Below are 18,724 nucleotides of genomic sequence, written 5' to 3' on the forward strand. Positions count from 1 at the left end.
GTGACCTCTGTGCTGTTTTATGTGGCATCTTCTAAAAATAAAGACACATACTACTTAGTTTTCAACTTGTGCACCCCTTGGAGCATTTTCTAGATTAAATTAATTTCAAACATGGTTAAATAAGCCTAAAGTTAAAAAAAATAAAAATAAAAAGGTAAAGTAAAAACAAGTAAGATAATGGATTAGTCTTATTTCCACCACTTTCTGTAATTTTCACCACACTTAAGTTTGGAAATGACTGTGATGCAAATGACACTTCTACAGTTTCTGGGGAAAATTAACAGACTGCTTAGCATGCTTTGGTTAGTATTACAGCTAGCATATCATTTACACTAAATACATAAAATATCAAATTAAAGAATAACAAATTAAAGAAATTAAAGCCTGTTTGGAAATGACTGACAATTAAAATATTCTCTACACAAGCAATATTTACCTCGATTTTTCTTCATCTTCTGGACATCACATCTGGAACAACTGTCCACTGCAGCCATGTGGGTCAATGTCACAATATGTTTCTATGGTAACTAAATTAACATTCTCTTGAAAAAACTTTATTTAATGAGGAATTTGTGAAAATATCAAATTAAAGAATAACAAATTAAAGAAATTAAAGCCTGTTTGGAAATGACTGACAATTAAAATATTCTCTACACAAGCAATATTTACCTCGATTTTTCTTCATCTTCTGGACATCACATCTGGAACAACTGTCCACTGCAGCCATGTGGGTCAGTTTCACAATATGTTTCCATGGTAACTAAATTAACATTCTCTTGAAAAAACTTTATTAATGAGGAATTTGTCCTCAGTGGTGGAAATGACACCACTCCCAAAGGACAGGTCTATTTTGTGTAAAAAAAACAATATAAAGGGCATACTCACAAATATTAATATAGATTTAATTTAATTGACTCTTTCTGTAGTACATAACATTATATAATGTGTAATTATTAATGTTTTCTCATAGAAAGACATAGTAGAAGCTTAAAAGTCTGGGTCAGGGACAAGGGCAAAATAGTGAAATTGAAGTATAAAATGCATCTGAAAAGTAGCTAGAATACTTGATAGAGAGATGTTTAAAAAATGATGGGGTGATTCCAATGTGAACTTAACATACAAGTATTTGTTTTATTTTGATAAAATCCCCAAAATTGACCAGAGGACATAGTAGTGCCCATAGTTGCATAATCACCCTAAAATTCTACCTGAGTAAAATCATAAAGGTATTTGGTTTTAAATATATAGTACTTAAGTATACACAAGTAAATGTAATTTGTAATGTTTTTTAAATGTATGGATAGCCATGGGCACACTCCTACACTACTTAAGTACTTTACACCACTGGGAATGAGGGTGTGCATATACCCTGTCTGCTTGTTTTTGCTCATGGTTTCTTGTGTTGAAAATGTGCCCTCATTTATAATATTGCTTTGTTAATGTTTCCCTTAATAGTTTACTCTCCATTATGTTGGATGTTGGGGAGGCTGTTGCAAAGATGAAGTGAAATATTGTAACAAAATGTGTTTTTGACGTCTGATTTGCTATTTTTATTTAATTTATGTTATGTTTTACCCCACTGTTTCCCTCTTTATGAACTTGAACGGTATTGATGCAGGCACTATAGCCTACATTTCACTTTGAAAACGTAATCTAAGGAAGGCTCTACTGCGCATGCTCTTGGGGGCGGGTGACAGATGACGATCGACTTCACTGTACAATACTTTGTGAAAGCCCGCTCTCCGCTCTCCCTGGTTGACAAACACATTTGTGTTGAAGAAGAACCATGCTTCGAGTTGTGTTATCCCGAACTTTTCCTCGGATCTCTGGCATTTCCAATTGTCAGTATTCGGCGGCCGCCATCCCGGTTCCAAGCGCACAGCCCGAAGTCCATTATAACAAGGTAAGCGATAAGCATTGACCTATTGAATGACCTGTTGAGTAGCTATTATCATTTTTGCACACTACTGAAATGATCGGTTTAGTGTATTTCTGTCATGTGCAATTCATTGCAAGGCAACTAGGCATACGTGAGAATTGCAATATCTTTTGGACTAGCTGCATTATTATTAACTCTTGTTGACATTAAAACACTTGACCTGATTGAACCTTGTGAGAACGTACTTATCCGATACATTAGGTCAACTGAATTACATATACACTAGATAATTGTTGGGTATGATGGTGTTATGCAAAACTGTAATGTGGCAGACAGCCAGAAACCTTCCTGGGTTGCATTAATACAACTTTTCCCAGAGTTGAAAGACCAGCTTGTACATAGAGAGCCACAACACACATAATGTACATGCATGTGTTTCTGTTCAATTGTTTTGGAGAAATGTATAAAGAGACTTCTAATCCATTGTAATATTATGTCAGAGACAGTATCTTACAATACTGCACAAATAAAAACTGAAGGGACGTAATGGGATGTAACTGGACAATAGTGTTTATACTGGCTCCCAATTTATTTTCAGTCTATTGGATCAAAGAGTTGTGATAACATATGTAATCTAAACATAGAGCCTAATCAAATCTCCTCTGTCTCATTACAGCTGTTCATCAATAACGAGTGGCAGGATGCCGTCAGCAAGAGGTCCTTCCCCACCATCAACCCAGCCACAGGAGAGGTCATCTGTCAGGTGGCTGAGGCAGACAAGGTCAGTGGCTGGAACTGCCTTGAAACCTGGCCCTGTTCTGTCTAATTACGAGACTTACATGCTTGGTTCCTTCTAGTAATCACTGATCTAATATAATTGGATAGGTGAAAGCAGGTGTTCCACTAGCCTACATAGCTTGGACCTATTCAGTCATAATGACTGTCTCAAGGGAGGAAGGAAGACGGCATTTTTCAAAGCATTTGAACAGGCCCCTCACTATTTCCGTATTCAACAACACTACATCCTTGGCATGCTAAGACAACAACAAGTTGCCTGAAGCAGAAGCATGACAATTAGGTGTGGTAGGAGGACGAGAGGGTAAAATAAACATGGAAAAAGTTAACTGTAACAACAGGTGTAATTAGAGCACAATTGCAGCAGTGTGCATTGTTTTCCTTTCTGTTTTCCATTTTTTAAATTATATAATCTAATATTTCTGATTTGGTTTGCTTGTCTTTTCATCTCCCTCTGTTTTCCCTCTGGCCTCCTCCCTCTTTCCAGGCAGATGTGGACAAGGCTGTGAAGGCTGCCAGGGAGGCCTTCCGGTTTGGGTCACCATGGCGACGCATGGACGCATCGGACCGCGGGCTGCTCCTGAGCCGGCTGGCAGACGCAATCGAGAGGGACACAGCCTACCTAGCGGTCAGTGGAAATGATTAACCTGAAGTGGTGTTATGAGCGGCTAATTAGATGCACAACATTCCTGGTCTGGCACCCATGCCAAAGAAAGCAGTTGTTTGGGTTGTATTAGAGTTTACTTGTGTGGCACAGTGCTTTGTCTGATGACAAATGTTACCTTCCAGTGGTGGAAACGTTTTACTCAGAAATATTATCTTTAAAAAAAGTATGTTCAGATAGATTTATTTGGCTTGTAAAACAGCAGCGCCATAATTTGCAGAGTCACTGTTAGTCCTGTATTCCACAGGTTGCTGACCTGAGCAGCTCCCACGCTGAAGTCACATGGCAGAGATAGAGACGCAGGGTCACGGCTAGGTCACATGATCAACACTGAGAAACCGCTGAGGAAGTGGAGTAAAATAATTCCTTAGTGCTGCTCTTACAAGACATACACAAAACATATTTGTTGGTGTTGTTTGGTGAAAGTAATAGGGGGAAGGCTATAGTCGTGAAAGGGTTTTCTCTGGGCTTGTTTTGATAGAAGAATGAACAGCTTCAGCATAGGAAGCTGCCCTACTTTGCCTGGTAAATGAGGCCCTGCTAAAATCAGATTTCCTTTTGTTTATGCAAGGGATTGGTTCTTGGAGAGAGAAACAAGCTTCTTAGTGTGTGTGTGTGGTGTATTACAAGACAGTAGGATTGTTAGTACAGTATTTAGATTGGACTTGATTAACTACTGTCAGATTGGCTTATCAGGGGTGCAAGGTCCATCAGGACTGGAAATAGCAATGATTCTGTCCACTGAACCGGCTCCACCTACATGTTAAATATGGATATGGTGTGTATTTGAGAGGGATTCTGTCCAGAGCCAAGCCAGTGACTCGTCAGTACTTGTAAGACTGGCCAATCTGTTTAAGTAAGTTCAGTCCAATGTCTTCAACATGAACTGTATGTGGCTGTAAATGTTGTATCTAGATACGTTTTGTCGTGTGTGTTATGTTGACCACATATACCCTTTTGTTCCCATTTGCCAAGCCAAATAAATGGTGCGTGGACAATGATAATCTTTGATTCACTCTGTTGGCGATGAGACAAATAATTACCCGGGTTTTTGTCTTGCTTTGGATTCTAATGTGAGGGGCGGCAGGGTAGCCTAGTGGTTAGAGCATTGGAATAGTAACCGAAAGGTTGCAAGTTCGCATCTCCGAGCTGACAAGGTACAAATCTGTCGTTCTGCCCCTGAACAGGCAGTTAATCCACTGTTCCTAGGCCGTCATTGAAAATAAGAATTTGTTCTTAACTGACTTGCCTAGTAAAATAAAAGTAAAATAAAAAAAATATATATAATTTAAAAAAAAATGTGACCTAACTAAAGTGAGGGTTACTGGTGTTTAACTGGACTCTGAACTGATTAACACCCTGTAGCAGTAAATAGTCCCTGTAATTTGATATGACAATGTTATAGTAAAACATCTGTTTAGCCCATTAGCAGCATGTTACAGAGCCTACCTCGAAATACATACTGTATGCTTCTGTGTACAACACTGGATATCTATTAGCTCTTTCTAGGAAGGTATTGACATTTTTTAAATTAACATTTTTTTAAGGGGTAGATCAGCTTTATTATTGCAGATGGCTTCCAGCAATGTAATTGTCTGCATTGTTTCCAATCCCCCATATATTTTTTGGGTAAAAAACAACAAATGTATGTATGTATGTATGTATATATACACTAACGTTCAAAAGTTTGGGGTCACATAGAAATGTCCTTGTTTTTGAAAGAAAAGCTCATTTTTTGTCCATTAAAATAAAATAAAATTGATCAGAAATACAGTGTAGACATTGTTAATGTTGTAAATGACTATTGTAGCTGGAAACGGCTGATTTATTTTTATTTTTATGGATGATCTACTTAGGCGTACAGAGGCCCATTATCAGCAACCATCACTCCTGTGTTCTAATGGCACGTTGTGTTAGCTAATCCAAGTTTATCATTTTAAAAGGCTAATTGTCATTCGAAAACCCTCTTGCAATTATGTTAATACAGCTGAAAACTGCTGTGCTGATTTAAAGGAGCAATAAAACTGGCCTTCTTTAGACTATTTGAGTATCTGGAGCATCAGCATTTGTGGGTTCGATTACAGGCACAAAATGGTCAGAAACAAAGAACTTTCTTCTGAAACTCGTCAGTCTATTAATGTTCTTAGAAATGAAGGCTATTCCAACAGTGAAGAGGCGACTCCAGAATGCTGGCCTTCTAGGCAGAGTTCCTCTGTCCAGTGTCTGTGTTCTTTTGCCCATCTTAATATTTTCTTTTTAATGGCCAGTCTGAGATATGGCTTTTGCTTTGCAACTCTGTCTAGAAGGCCAGCATCCCGGAGTCGCCTCTTCACTGTTGATGTTGAGACTGGTGTTTTTTTCGGGTACTATTTAATGATGCTGCCATCTAGATCCTCTGAGGCTGTGGAGGGATCCAAATTGTGGACTTAAAAGAAAACACGAATCATCCGTGTACAATGACACCTTTGTTTGACAATGTTACGTAATACAGAATACAGCCTTGCTACTATCTGTCCTCAATCAAACTTCATCAGTTAGGCCATGGCGGAACTCTGACACTTTGACCTTATTTTGCCATAGGAACTGGAGACACTGGACAATGGGAAGCCCTATGCCGTATCCTACAGAGTGGATGTGCCCATGGTGGTCAAGTGCCTCAGGTCAGTCACAGTAAAATACATTGCAGTGTGTATGTGTGAGAGCAGTGAAATGCACGCATGCATTTTATCCTTGGGGGATCAGGCTTTCAGCTCAACTGCCCCCGGCCTCTGGAAGGCCCCTTCTGGATCAGCTGAAGGCACTACAGACTCTGGGCTCCTTTAAAACGGGCCTAAAAACCTTTCTCTTTAGGAAGGCTTTCTGTTGATAGCTGTGCTCCTTGGTGACCTTGTCATTTGTAGTCAGCTGTGTTCTTTGTGTCATTTGCCTTCTAACATTCTATTTGGTTTTTATTTTATGCACTTTGATATTATTCTGTATATTGAAAAGGGCTTTACAATTGTAATACATTTATTATTATTACTTTCTGCAAACCAAATTGTATGAGTTGTCATGAATCTTAAGTGCCAGATGTGGCGTTATGCTATATGGTTGAATGTTTGTTACATTTCAAGTGTGTGTGAAGTTGTAGGGCAAAGCAGAGACAGAATGGGGAGAAAGAGGGGGAGACTGACTGTGAATTAGTTCTTAAAAGAATGTGACTGCAGACTGCCAAACCTCCCTTATTTGATTGGCTGGCACACAGCACCATGACATAGACTGCTTACTGTATACTCACTGTGGATCCAATCACTATCTCAATCTACTGTCTGCTTGTTTCCCTTTTAATGGATTGGAAATAGACTAATTTACAGTTTCCTTCTTAGAAAAAATACACATTTCCTTCTACTCTTGATATCTGAAACTATAGTTGCTGCAGATCTATTTCATAATAAACATTTATACTTGGTAGCCCTACTGAGTCTACTGTCCTGGTACTTACTGAATATGGAATGTAGTGAGTACTTAATGCAGTTGAGAAATATTGACATCCCCCAAATCCCTTTTGATGTATCTGAAAGGTGTAATATTTTTGAGGATTCTTGAGTCCAAGTGTTTACTGTCTGTGTGTGCACAGGTACTGTGCGGGCTGGGCAGATAAGTGGGAAGGGAAGACCATTCCCATCGATGGAGACTTCTTCTGCTACACCCGTCATGAGCCCATCGGTGTGTGTGGCCAGATCATCCCGGTGAGTGAAGGAACTGTTCAGGGGTTAGAGATGGACCTCCTTGATGAATCTTAAGCTGTTCAGGGGTTAGAGATGGACCTCCTTGATGAATCTTAAACCGTTCAGGGGTTAGAGATGGTCCTCCTTGATGAATCTTAAACCGTTCAGGGGTTAGAGATGGACCTCCTTGATGAATCTTAAACCGTTCAGGGGTTAGAGATGGACCTCCTTGATTAATCTTAAGCTGTTCAGGGGTTAGAGATGGACCTCCTTGATGAATCTTAAGCTGTTCAGGGGTTAGAGATGGACCTCCTTGATGAATCTTAAGCTGTTCAGTGGTTAGAGATGGACCTCCTTGATGAATCTTAAGCTGTTCAGGGGTTAGAGATGGACCTCCTTGATGAATCTTAAGCTGTTCAGGTGTTAGAGATGGACCTCCTTGATGAATCTTAAACCGTTCAGGGGTTAGAGATGGACCTCCTTGATGAATCTTAAGCCGTTCAGGGGTTAGAGATGGACCTCCTTGATGAATCTTAAACCGTTCAGGGGTTAGAGATGGACCTCCTTGATGAATCTTAAGCTGTTCAGGGGTTAGAGATGGACCTCCTTGATTAATCTTAAGCTGTTCAGGGGTTAGAGATGGACCTCCTTGATGAATCTTAAGCTGTTCAGGGGTTAGAGATGGACCTCCTTGATTAATCTTAAGCTGTTCAGGGGTTAGAGATGGACCTCCTTGATGAATCTTAAGCTGTTCAGGGGTTAGAGATGGACCTCCTTGATGAATCTTAAGCTGTTCAGGTGTTAGAGATGGACCTCCTTGATGAATCTTAAGCAACATTCTCAATATACTTTCTCAATATGTAATTTAAGGCGACACCCTGCCTCCAAACCTGGTAGAGCTGCAAGGCTGTGTTGTGTAAATATAGTGGCAGCCTGGACTTTAATGTGTTGAGTGCCTGCATGGATTTATGTCTGTGTACTTTGCATGAGTTTGACATGGTCTGTCTTCACTCTACCGTTCACTGTCTTCCTCTATCTTCCCTCAGTGGAACTTCCCTCTGCTGATGCAGGCATGGAAGCTGGGACCAGCTCTGGCTACAGGCAACACTGTGGTGATGAAGGTGGCTGAGCAGACCCCCCTCACTGCCCTGTATGTGGCCAGTCTCATCAAGGAGGTTGGTACACTAATACACTCACACACACACACACACACACACACCCTCCTTACCACATTCCTTAAGCTCTCTCTCTCAGGTTGGTTTCCCTCCAGGTGTGGTGAACATCCTGCCTGGTATGGGTCCATCTGCTGGTTCTGCCATCGCCTCCCACATGGATGTGGATAAGGTGGCTTTCACAGGATCTACTGAGGTAAGACAGACTGCCCATACCTCAGGCATTTCAAAGAACTGAGTCACTGCTTTCAAAGGGCCAATGTGTTTTGGTGTATTCGTGTGTGTATGAGAATGAACCCTGTACTACTGTCTAAGCAGCTCCATGCTCTATGTGTCCAGGTAGGTCACCTGATCCAGCAGGCATCTGGCTCCAGCAACCTGAAGAAGGTCACTCTGGAGCTGGGAGGAAAGAGCCCCAACATAATCATGTCTGATGCCAACAGTGAGTAAGGCTCGAGGCGACTCTACTTTTGGGATGGGAATCCAGTTAGAAATATGTTAAAAATGGGAACCCTTCATTTGGATAGTCAGTTACAGATCATTTAGCAATATCTTAAGCAAAGTGTGGTGTCCGTTTTTAGTTATGAAGTACCAATTGCAGCAGGCAGCTGCTACTTTTACAACAAAGGACATCTACCACAGGAGGCTGGGGGGGATGAGTTATAGGAGTACAGGCTCATTGTAATGACTGTAATGGAATTAATGGAACGGAGTCAAACGTGGTTTCCATATGTTTGACGTGTTTGATACCGTTCTGTTTATTCCATTCCAGCATTACAATGAGCCCTTCCTCCTATAGTACCTCCCACCAGCCTCCTCTGAAATCTACTAAGGCATGTGCATGTTTGCCTGTGTGTCTTTATTTGTTTGATTGCGATTGCTGTGTCTGACTTAGCTGATATGTGTTGACTTGAGGTTATACACCTTCCGCTTCAAGTCAATACTTTGCTCAGCTATAATGTTTGCACCGCAGTGACAATTGCAGGATAGGGATAGAAAACATACCTCAGTCCAGGGATGGAAGATGTCACAGTACTCCTAATTATCCCATTATCCAACATGGAAAACCGAGAAGATTGAAATACTGCTAGTTTTTTAAACTGCCTTTTTCGTCAGCATGCTAGGCTAGCTAATGCTAAAGCAGCCCATTGGATTCCACAACACTTCCGGCAGCTACTCACCCCAAGGCCAGGTGTCAATTTCATGGAGTCCAATGCTGCAAAACGTCAAGTAGAAACATATTGGCTACGTATGACTGTGTTCTCTCTCTCTTTCTGCAGTGGCGGAGGCGGTGGAACAGTCCCACTTTGCCCTGTTCTTTAACCAGGGCCAGTGCTGCTGTGCCGGCTCCCGTACATACGTGCAGGACACCATCTATGATGAGTTTATGGAGCGCAGTGTGGAGCGGGCCAAGAGCAGGGTGGTGGGAGACCCCTTCAACATGAAGACTGAGCAGGGGCCGCAGGTTAGAAATACTGCATGGTGCACAAACACACACCCAGACGAGTAGAGTAGGAGTTGAAGACACGCCCAGACGAGTAGAGTAGGAGTTGAAGACACACACCCAGACGAGTAGAGTAGGAGTTGAAGACACACCCAGACGAGCAGAGTAGGAGTTGAAGACACGCCCAGACGAGCAGAGAAGGAGTTGAAGACACGCCCAGACGAGTAGAGTAGGAGTTGAAGACACACACCCAGACGAGTAGAGTAGGAGTTGAAGACACGCCCAGACGAGCAGAGTAGGAGTTGAAGACACGCCCAGACGAGCAGAGTAGGAGTTGAAGACACGCCCAGACGAGCAGAGTAGGAGTTGAAGACACACACCCAAACATAAGACACTGGATAAAAATAGAAGAGCTGCACACACTATTGTACTGAAATAACTGTGGTACCAGCATTTCCAAATGCAGAGCCTTTATCAGAAAACAACTACAAAAACGCACTTGCATGCATACATATACACAAGCACATGTAGTCTGGTTTGGTTTATAGCTCTCTCCCTAACACATTAATAAGGCACCCACTTACGAGCACTGTAAAACGGTTCCCTATCTAGGTGGATGAGCAACAGTTCAAGAAGATTCTGGGCTACATCAGCAGTGGGAAGCGTGAGGGGGCCAAGCTGATGTGCGGGGGAGGGGTGGCTGCAGACCGTGGCTACTTCATCCAACCAACCATCTTTGGAGATGTCCAGGACGGCATGACGATCGCCCGTGAGGAGGTACAGCATTGGCATTTTCTTTATTAACAACTCACTCTGTCAAGATTCACCATTTTGGCTCCTGGGGCTGCCTTGGCAGAACCCATGAAAATGGAAAGAAAAGCCTGTATATTTTGGTTGTGTAAAGTATATTTGTGTGGCTATTCTGAAGATAGAATCCTTAGTTGCTACATTCATTTTTGAACTTGTAAATGAATGATATACAGTTTAAGTCGGAAGTTTACATACACCTTAGCCAAATACATTTAAACACAGTTCTTTACAATTCCTGATGTTTAATACTTGTTAAAAATCCCTGTCTTTGGTCAGGTAGGATCACCAATTTATTTTAAGAATGTGAAATGTCAGAATAATAGTAGAGAGAATTATTTATTTCAGCTTTTATTTTCTTTCATCACATTCCCAGTTGGTCAGAAGTTTACATACACTCAATTAGTATTTGGTAGCATTGTCTTTAAATTGTTTAACTTGGGTCAAACGTTTCGGGTAGTCTTCCACAAGCTTCCCACAATAAATTGGGTGACTTTTGGCCCATACTTCATGACAGAACTGGTGTAACTGAGTCAGGTTTGTAGGCCTCCTTGCTCACACTCGCTTTTTCAGTTCTGCCCACAAATGTTCTATGGGATTGAGGTCAGGGCTTTGTGATGGCCACTCCAATACCTTGACTTTGTTGTCCTTAAGCCATTTTGCCACAACTTTGGAAGGATGCTTGGGGTCATTGTCCATTTGGAAGACCCATTTGCGACCAAGCTTTAACTTCCTGACTGATGTCTTGAGATGTTGCTTCAATATATCCACATAATGTTCCTTTTTCATGATGATCTATTTTGTGAAGTGCACCAGTCCCTCCTGCAGCAAAGCACCACCACAACATGACACTGCCACCCCCGTGCTTCACGGTTTGGATGGTGTTCTTCTTATGCTTGCAAGCCTCTCCCTTTTTCCTCCAAACACAACGATGGTCACTATGGCCAAACAGTTCTATTTTTGTTTCATCAGACCAGAGGACATTTCTCCAAAAAGTGTGATCTTTGTCCCCATGTGCAGTTACAAACCGGAGTCTGGCTTTTTTTATGGCGGTTTTGGAGCAGTGGCTTCTTCCTTGCTGAGTGCCCTTTCAGGTTTATGTTGATATAGAACTCGTTTTACTGTGGATATAGATACTTTTGTACCTGTTTCCTCCAGCATCTTCACAAGGTCCTTTGCTGTTGTTCTGGGATTGATTTTCACTTTTCGCACAAAAGTACAGTCATCTCTAGGACACAGAACACATCTCCTTCCTGAGCAGTATGACAGCTGCATAGTCCCATAGTGTTTATACTTGCGTACTATTGTTTGTACAGATGAACGTGGTTCCTTCAGGCATTTGGAAATTGCTCCCAAGGATGAACCAGACTTGTGGAGGTCTACAATTCTTTTGTTCTTTTGATTTTCCCATGATGTCAAGCAAAGAGGCACTGAGTTTGAAGGTAGGCCTTGAAATACATCCACCTCAAATGATGTCAATTAGCTTATCAGAAGCCTCTAAAGCCATCATTTTCTGGAATGTTCCAAGCTGTTTAAAGGCACAGTCAACTTAGTGTATGTAAACTTCTGACCCACTGGAATTGTGATACAGTGAATTATAAATTAAATAATCTGAGGAAACAATTGTTGGGAAAATTACTTGTCATGCACAAAGTAGATGTCCTAACCGACTTTAACAAGAAATGTGTTGAGTGGTTGAAAAATTAGTTTTAATGTCTCCAACCTAAGTGTATGTAAACTTCCCGAATTCAACTGTATACCCATTGATTCTTAAAGAATAAAACATATAAATGCATCATGAGCTTAGTTCATACCCCATCAGAACCTACAATATAAGCTTGTTTTACTCCAGTGTTTGTAAACAACAAATGTAAACAAACAATGTATAGCCTCAAAACATGGTTAAAACTATACATGGGATATCACGGATGGTCAGTTCTCGCATCCATAGCAGTCTATGAATTTGAGTGGTTACATTTTTTTCCATCCCTTAGCTTTTTAGCTAAACTGTGGCGAGGAGAACACATTTGTTTCAATGAAGTATTCTAGCTCTAAGGAAAGTAGCCAGACAAGCTCATACATGTGTAACATGTTCTCTTCAGAGAACAGATCTCTTTAGAATAGATTCTTTAAATGAATTTATCCTCTATAACACTGCCTTTATCTGTGTTCAGATCTTTGGGCCAGTGATGCAGATCCTGAAGTTTAAGACTCTGGAGGAGGTGGTTGAGAGAGCCAACGACACAAAGTACGGCCTGGCAGCTGCTGTCTTCACCAAAGACATCGACAAGGCCCACTACATCTCTAGCGGAATTCGCGCTGGCACTGTCTGGTATGCTGATTTTCTAGCTTAGTTTATTTTACATTATGTCTATCAAATTATCAATTTCTTTCCGTTGTATAAAGGTCCAGAAGTTGGCCCATTATAATACGATAATTGTGTATGTGGTTTGTCCATTTCTTTCTCCTAAGGATTAACTGCTATAATGTGTTTGGAGCACAAGCCCCCTTCGGTGGCTACAAATATTCTGGTAACGGTCGTGAGCTAGGAGAGTATGGCCTGGACAACTACACTGAAGTGAAAACGGTAAGGACCCCATCACTACCACAATACTGTAGGAGAAAATGTTCAGTATGTTCCACATACGTAAATGTATGAACGCTGTTGCCACACGTTGCATACGTAATAAACAGCAACATCACATAGCTACAGCTACTTATGTTCACAAAATGTGTTCATGTCAAAGCTTCAAAACATATTTTATTCTTTACCTCAGGTAACGATCAAGGTCCCTCAGAAAAACTCGTAAAGACGTCTGAACTCTGCCTCCAATCAAGGAAACTAACTGACCATAGGGATGCTCTATGAAACCAAATAAAGGCTCATTTAGTTCATCACAGAGTTCTGTTATTCAGTTGGACTTTAGTGTTACTTAGCCTCTGTACTCATCTCTAACTTCACGTAAAGAATTTCCAAACAAGATGAGAAAACAATTACAGGCATGGTGCTGTTAGTTTACACCCAGCTTGTTGTACAGCCGTGTCAACAGCTTATTTTAAGCACTTCATAGAGCGTGCCATAATATTTCTCAGTCATTATGTTCATCCTGTTTTAATATGGTGAATCCCTGCTACAATGCAGAGTAGTTTTGCACTCTTGTAGAGTGAGTGTGTGAACTTTGAAAGGATTTTGAATAATAAATGCACTTGATACTCGCTATTACTTGTTTTTAACCTAGTCTCATCTGATTGGACACAAACAATAATTTAGAAAGTGTTTTATTAATGGGAAAACAATTAAAATGCTTTAATGAAGGAAAACAGTATGGGACTGAAAAGAAACATCACAGAACTAACTGGCAGTTCTAGTGCCACACAACAATGTCTCAACATATGTACATTATCTAGGTTGAAGTGTGTAACTCTGGATTGCGGTTTGAAAATAGGCTGCTGTATTACGCTCAGGTGTAATGATAATGATATAGCATTTAGGGAAGAAGTAACCAAAGAGTATACCATACAGACTGCACAGCACAGAGAAAGGATTGACAGAGAGTGTGTGCTTTCCTTTGGTAGACAGGTGCACCGTCAGAGAGATGACCCAAGAGATGAAGAAGATAAGCAAGCTGAAAGTGATAGATTTACCCTCGTTGTAGTTTTTGGGCAGGTCAGTTCCCATGTAGGCAAAACTAAAGCATGCAATACCCAGCAAAACGGCAAACAGTACTATCACATAAAAGATGGGGATGACTCCATATGTGCAATCCAAAATTATCTCGCTATACAATGTTATCTGATTGGGCTTGGGTCCTTCAATGGTTATCCACAAAATGCACAGAAACAGCATTATGACAGTGGTTGTGATAATAGTGATCCACTGACCACCATGCTTGACCCAGAAATCATACGCTTTGGGCAGTTTGGCGGCCATTTTGAAGATACAGACAATCTGGAAGGAGCGAACAGCGAGACAGGACAGGCAGGCCACATAGAAGACTACAAACACAGAATTGCGTACGGTGCAGATGGCCTCTGTGGGTTTGCCGATGTGGAGGAAGACACTGATGGAGGACATGGACAAGCAACACAACATGAAGAAGCAGAGCCTCCCACCGGCTGACTTTACCACAGGGGTGTCCTTCTTACAAAGGAACAGAACCAAGATGGCCATTGAGATGAGGATGATGGAGCTGGCCTGGAACATCAGAAAAATGGCCAACGGCGCATCAGAATGCAGATACTCTATAGAGCGTTTAGTGCATGAGGTACTGCCATTCCTGGCCCACTCATCCTTTTGGCATGCTATGCAGCTGTAGGGATCGGCTGTTGGGAGAGGAAGGGAAGAGAACGTCTGGGTGACAGATTCTAATATGTGTACAGATAACAATCATTCTTGTCATATGATTCATAGGTGTTCTTTCTGACCTCTTGACCTGTCCAGAAAAAACTCCAGGCAAAAACAGAAAGTCATGTTGCTCAGTACCTGTGTGGTTGATGTACTTTCCATCAGAGCAGATCTCACACTCAAAACAGCAGGTGTGGAAGCCAGTTTGAACTCTTCTGGAGCCAGATTTACACTCACTAGAACACTGCAGAACTGGAGCCTGCAAGAAGTAGGAACAGCTTAAAATATCACTGTGGAAAAGACCAGCATCAGTTATCAATCCTTTGAATACCACTCAGTGTTTTGATGGTGTATAATGTATACTTGCATGTTTTTGAAGAATGTAGTACAAACCTTTGTGCCCTCAAACCAATGTATGAGAGTTTCATTAATATGGAAGCTTGGTGTGGGGTTGGTAAGGTATGAGCCAATGTCCACATTAGAACATGTTTTATTTTTGCAGTCCCAGTGTACAATGTCGTAATGAGCCGGTGGGTCCCCGTTCTCATCAAACTCTATACTTTGATTGTCCAATTTGAATTTGACATGTTTTAGTGCCTCAGTGACCTGGGAATGCAACACAAAATGGTCAAATAAAAGATCATGTCAATTAATAATCATATTTTTGGTGATGTGGTTGACCATAAGGCTTCATCTTGAAGGAGATGCAGCTCACTTACCATGTAAGGATAAGCAATGAATTCTGAGTTGGCACAGTTCCGTGTCCCACATCGCAAAACATTGTGGAGTGCATGAGCCACAGCATACACTGCAGAGTAGATGACAAAGCTGTATGTCGGGTCCTCTCCAATAATTGTCTGGGCACTGGTGGAGTTGCAGTCCGAGCAAATCTGACCACATCTTTCCTTCAAGTCCATGTCAGTGCATGCATTCTCATGTCTGGATTTTACTGTGTTGTTAATGAACTCATCAAATCCTCTCAGGTCCTTGTGCCTCCGTACAGTGACACCTAAGACCGTCCCTATCCTCTCAATCTGACTCTTCTTGATCAACTCTTGGTTCATGGACCATGTCTCACTAGCGATCCATATCTTCTCCTTCACTCTGAGATCTATGGCCTTTTGAATGAAAGGAATGACAAACTCCACATTGGCAAAGACTACAATAACCTGGACATTGAACATGGCTATGTTGTTGAATAGACGCCCTATTAAGGATTGGTTTTGGGGAATGGTGTCTTGGTACGCCAAACAGATGTTAGCTGGTCTAATCTTATCCTGAAAAACTGTCAAGGCATCTCTGCTGTAGTCATTGTCACCACCGATGAAAGCCACCCAGTTCCAGTTAAACTGTTGGAGTATACGGACTATAGACTCCACCTGATATTTGTCGCTGGGAATGGTTCGGAAAAAGGAGGGAAATCTGTTTTTTGAGCTCAGTTGGACACTTGTTGCCCCATGAGTCACCTGTTGAAGTAAAACACAAAACGATAATGCTTTTGTGAGAACAAGGATTGTCTTATTTGAACAAGCATTACAGTGCAGGTACATTTATATTGCAGTGTTCTACAGAACCATTCCTGAAGAGTACAAACACAAGACAGCTACTGTATAAATAGCACCATCATGAGGTTATATTGTGCCATAAAATACTACTTACCATTGGAATCATCTCAGACATGTACAGAGGGGCGACACTGATGGTTTGGCTGCTTCCAAACGGGCCAGTGACTGAGATTACTTTAGGTCTGTAGTTTGTACCGTTCCACACGGGGATGGCTCCTCTTCCCTTTTGGGTCAGAAATTCCAGAGCAGCCCCATAACTGAGCAAGTCAGAGCAGTAGTCAAAAATCTCATAGCCCAGGCTGACACCAGGCAACAGCAGTGTGGAGTTGTTGATCTCTTCAATAGCAAACCTCATGACTTGAATCTGCTGGTAGCTTGCTGAGGAAAATTTAAACCTGGGATGTAGAAGGTTGCATAGTTTTACTGTCCATGTGTGCAACAAAAAAAGTTTGACATTTACAGTATTGTTTTTTTCCCCCAGTGGTGAAAGACTTTGCCTTACCTGTGACATTGAAGCACCTCAGGTTTTCTGTTTTCAGTGTCAGTCGCTGGACCAGTCCCTCCATACTTCTCATGCAGCTGGAATAGTCCCCCACAATGTAGTCTCCATCCAGGCTCAGTCGTGGTAAAGAGGAGCATGTGTCACTTTGTTTCACCAGGTGAAATGACACCATCACCACAAGAAACAACATTGTTGGTTTCTAAGTAAGAGAGAGTTGTTAGAGCAGAGGCTGAAATGCTCTCCATCTACTGAGGTGACTGATACCAATCATCTCACTCTGTTTTACATGTTGCATTACTTCCTTGTTCGTGTTCCATGCCCCAGATACCTGGATAACCACATCCATGGTTAGGCTATTATGGAAAAATGTCTTGAGGTTTATGAAAATATCTTTCACATATCCCTTTATACAAAATAATTAGACATTTCCACCAGAGGAGGCTGGTGGGAGGAGCTATAGGAGGACGGGCACATTAATGGATGGAATGGAATAAACAGTAGCGGTGCGTGGGTAAAAATCACTGGGGAAGCCAAGCCAGAATAAAAAGCCATATTACAACCCGTGTTGTGATAATTGCATTGTGCTCTATAACCTGTCAGTTCATATGCCTTGCGACTGTGATATATATGCCTAAGGCCGAGACAACAAGACACAGTGGCAGAATAAATTCAACCACACCTTTGTTTCATCACAAAACCAGAAAGCAACCTCTGTCTCAACCTCTGTTTGGTGCAGTCCACATTGCATGTAACAATCCGTTACATGACCTACAGCATGGTCAAGCAAGTTACTGATTCTGACATTTTAGGACCACTAAACAACTATTGATTTAGAACCGTGTTGAGTTACCGCAAGTCGCAAAGGAAACATGAGCTGCCTCCACTATTCCAGCACCTTTTCACCTTCAACATTATCAAATCACCTCTGCTTTGTCTAATACAGTGACAGCTAAAAGATACCAAAAACAATTTAGTCCAATCAACATAAGCTAAATGTGGCCATGCGCATTCGTGCAAATAGAAAAAACATGTTGACTCACCCTACTTGTAGAGAAACGCCAATGCCATCCTCCTCTCATGTTGATGAAACGGTCTATCACTCTGTCACACAGTACACACTTTCATGTTTTGATGTCCTAGGCTATCCTGGCTAAAATGCTTGCTCGCTAGCCTAATTTCCTTTCATGGGCAATGTTAGCTAGTTAACATTAGCCTTCTACAACTAGCTACACATTGAACTTCCATCCTCTCTGGCCAGGGGCACAATGTATGAATTTATGGTTGGATTAGAGTCGCCATTATAATCATTGGCCAGTACGGAGAATGAATTAAAACCACATGTCCAAATCCCTATCATCCATGGCTAATTTAGGAAAGGAACAATTTTAGCTAGCTAGCTAGCTAGCCACCAGAGGACAACAATACAATGAGATGCACAACAAGTTTCGGTCAATGTTTGCTCTCGATGCAATGTGATTGGAGTGAAGCCAAATCCAAACGGGGTTCCCTTGATACTTTTTATGTCTGCGCCAGGACCACTCACAGTTGAGCTCTATACTGATTGGCTATTATTTTATACAAAAGGCTTGCCTTGCATTCAATGCTACTGGCGCCATTAATTTCATACTCTTTTGGACCAGACAGCATCAGAAAAATGGCCTACACATACAGAGACAGACAGTGCTGTTTAGCTCACTCGGATGCGTTCTCCGGTGAGATTTGGGGAATTTTTTGGGGGGGGAACCTGGTTTTCCTTTGCATCCATGAATACACACCACTGGGAATAAATGGAATGGTTTCGAACATGGAAACAACCTTTGACTTTGTTCAATGTACTGTATTTC

At 41.5% G+C, this 18,724-nt stretch overlaps 2 protein-coding genes across 2 annotated transcripts; one reads left to right on the plus strand and one right to left on the minus strand.

Annotated features, from left to right (window-relative positions):
• The first annotated feature begins 1,682 nt into the window (after positions 1 to 1,682).
• On the plus strand, positions 1,683 to 13,688 carry LOC112245903 (aldehyde dehydrogenase, mitochondrial). Its single transcript, XM_024414084.2, has 13 exons — positions 1,683 to 1,903; positions 2,556 to 2,660; positions 3,162 to 3,302; positions 5,919 to 5,998; positions 6,955 to 7,066; positions 8,092 to 8,220; positions 8,300 to 8,413; positions 8,557 to 8,659; positions 9,498 to 9,682; positions 10,274 to 10,438; positions 12,643 to 12,800; positions 12,941 to 13,055; positions 13,246 to 13,688. The coding sequence occupies exons 1-13, from the start codon at positions 1,787 to 1,789 to the stop codon at positions 13,276 to 13,278; spliced, it is 1,557 nt and encodes a 518-aa protein (XP_024269852.1). The 5' UTR covers positions 1,683 to 1,786; the 3' UTR covers positions 13,279 to 13,688.
• A 43-nt stretch (positions 13,689 to 13,731) lies between these two features.
• Positions 13,732 to 16,966, minus strand: LOC112245902 (taste receptor type 1 member 1-like; the record flags this gene model as incomplete). Its single annotated transcript, XM_024414083.2, has 6 exons — positions 13,732 to 14,791; positions 14,952 to 15,072; positions 15,207 to 15,419; positions 15,533 to 16,279; positions 16,473 to 16,773; positions 16,881 to 16,966. Coding segments are annotated over 6 exons (2,391 nt in total), but the record flags the coding sequence as incomplete, so codon positions are not given.
• Between the last annotated feature and the right edge of the window lie 1,758 nt (positions 16,967 to 18,724).

Source organism: Oncorhynchus tshawytscha, linkage group LG23 (assembly GCF_018296145.1).
Source record: "Oncorhynchus tshawytscha isolate Ot180627B linkage group LG23, Otsh_v2.0, whole genome shotgun sequence".
Classification (NCBI taxonomy): Eukaryota; Metazoa; Chordata; class Actinopteri; order Salmoniformes; family Salmonidae; genus Oncorhynchus; species Oncorhynchus tshawytscha.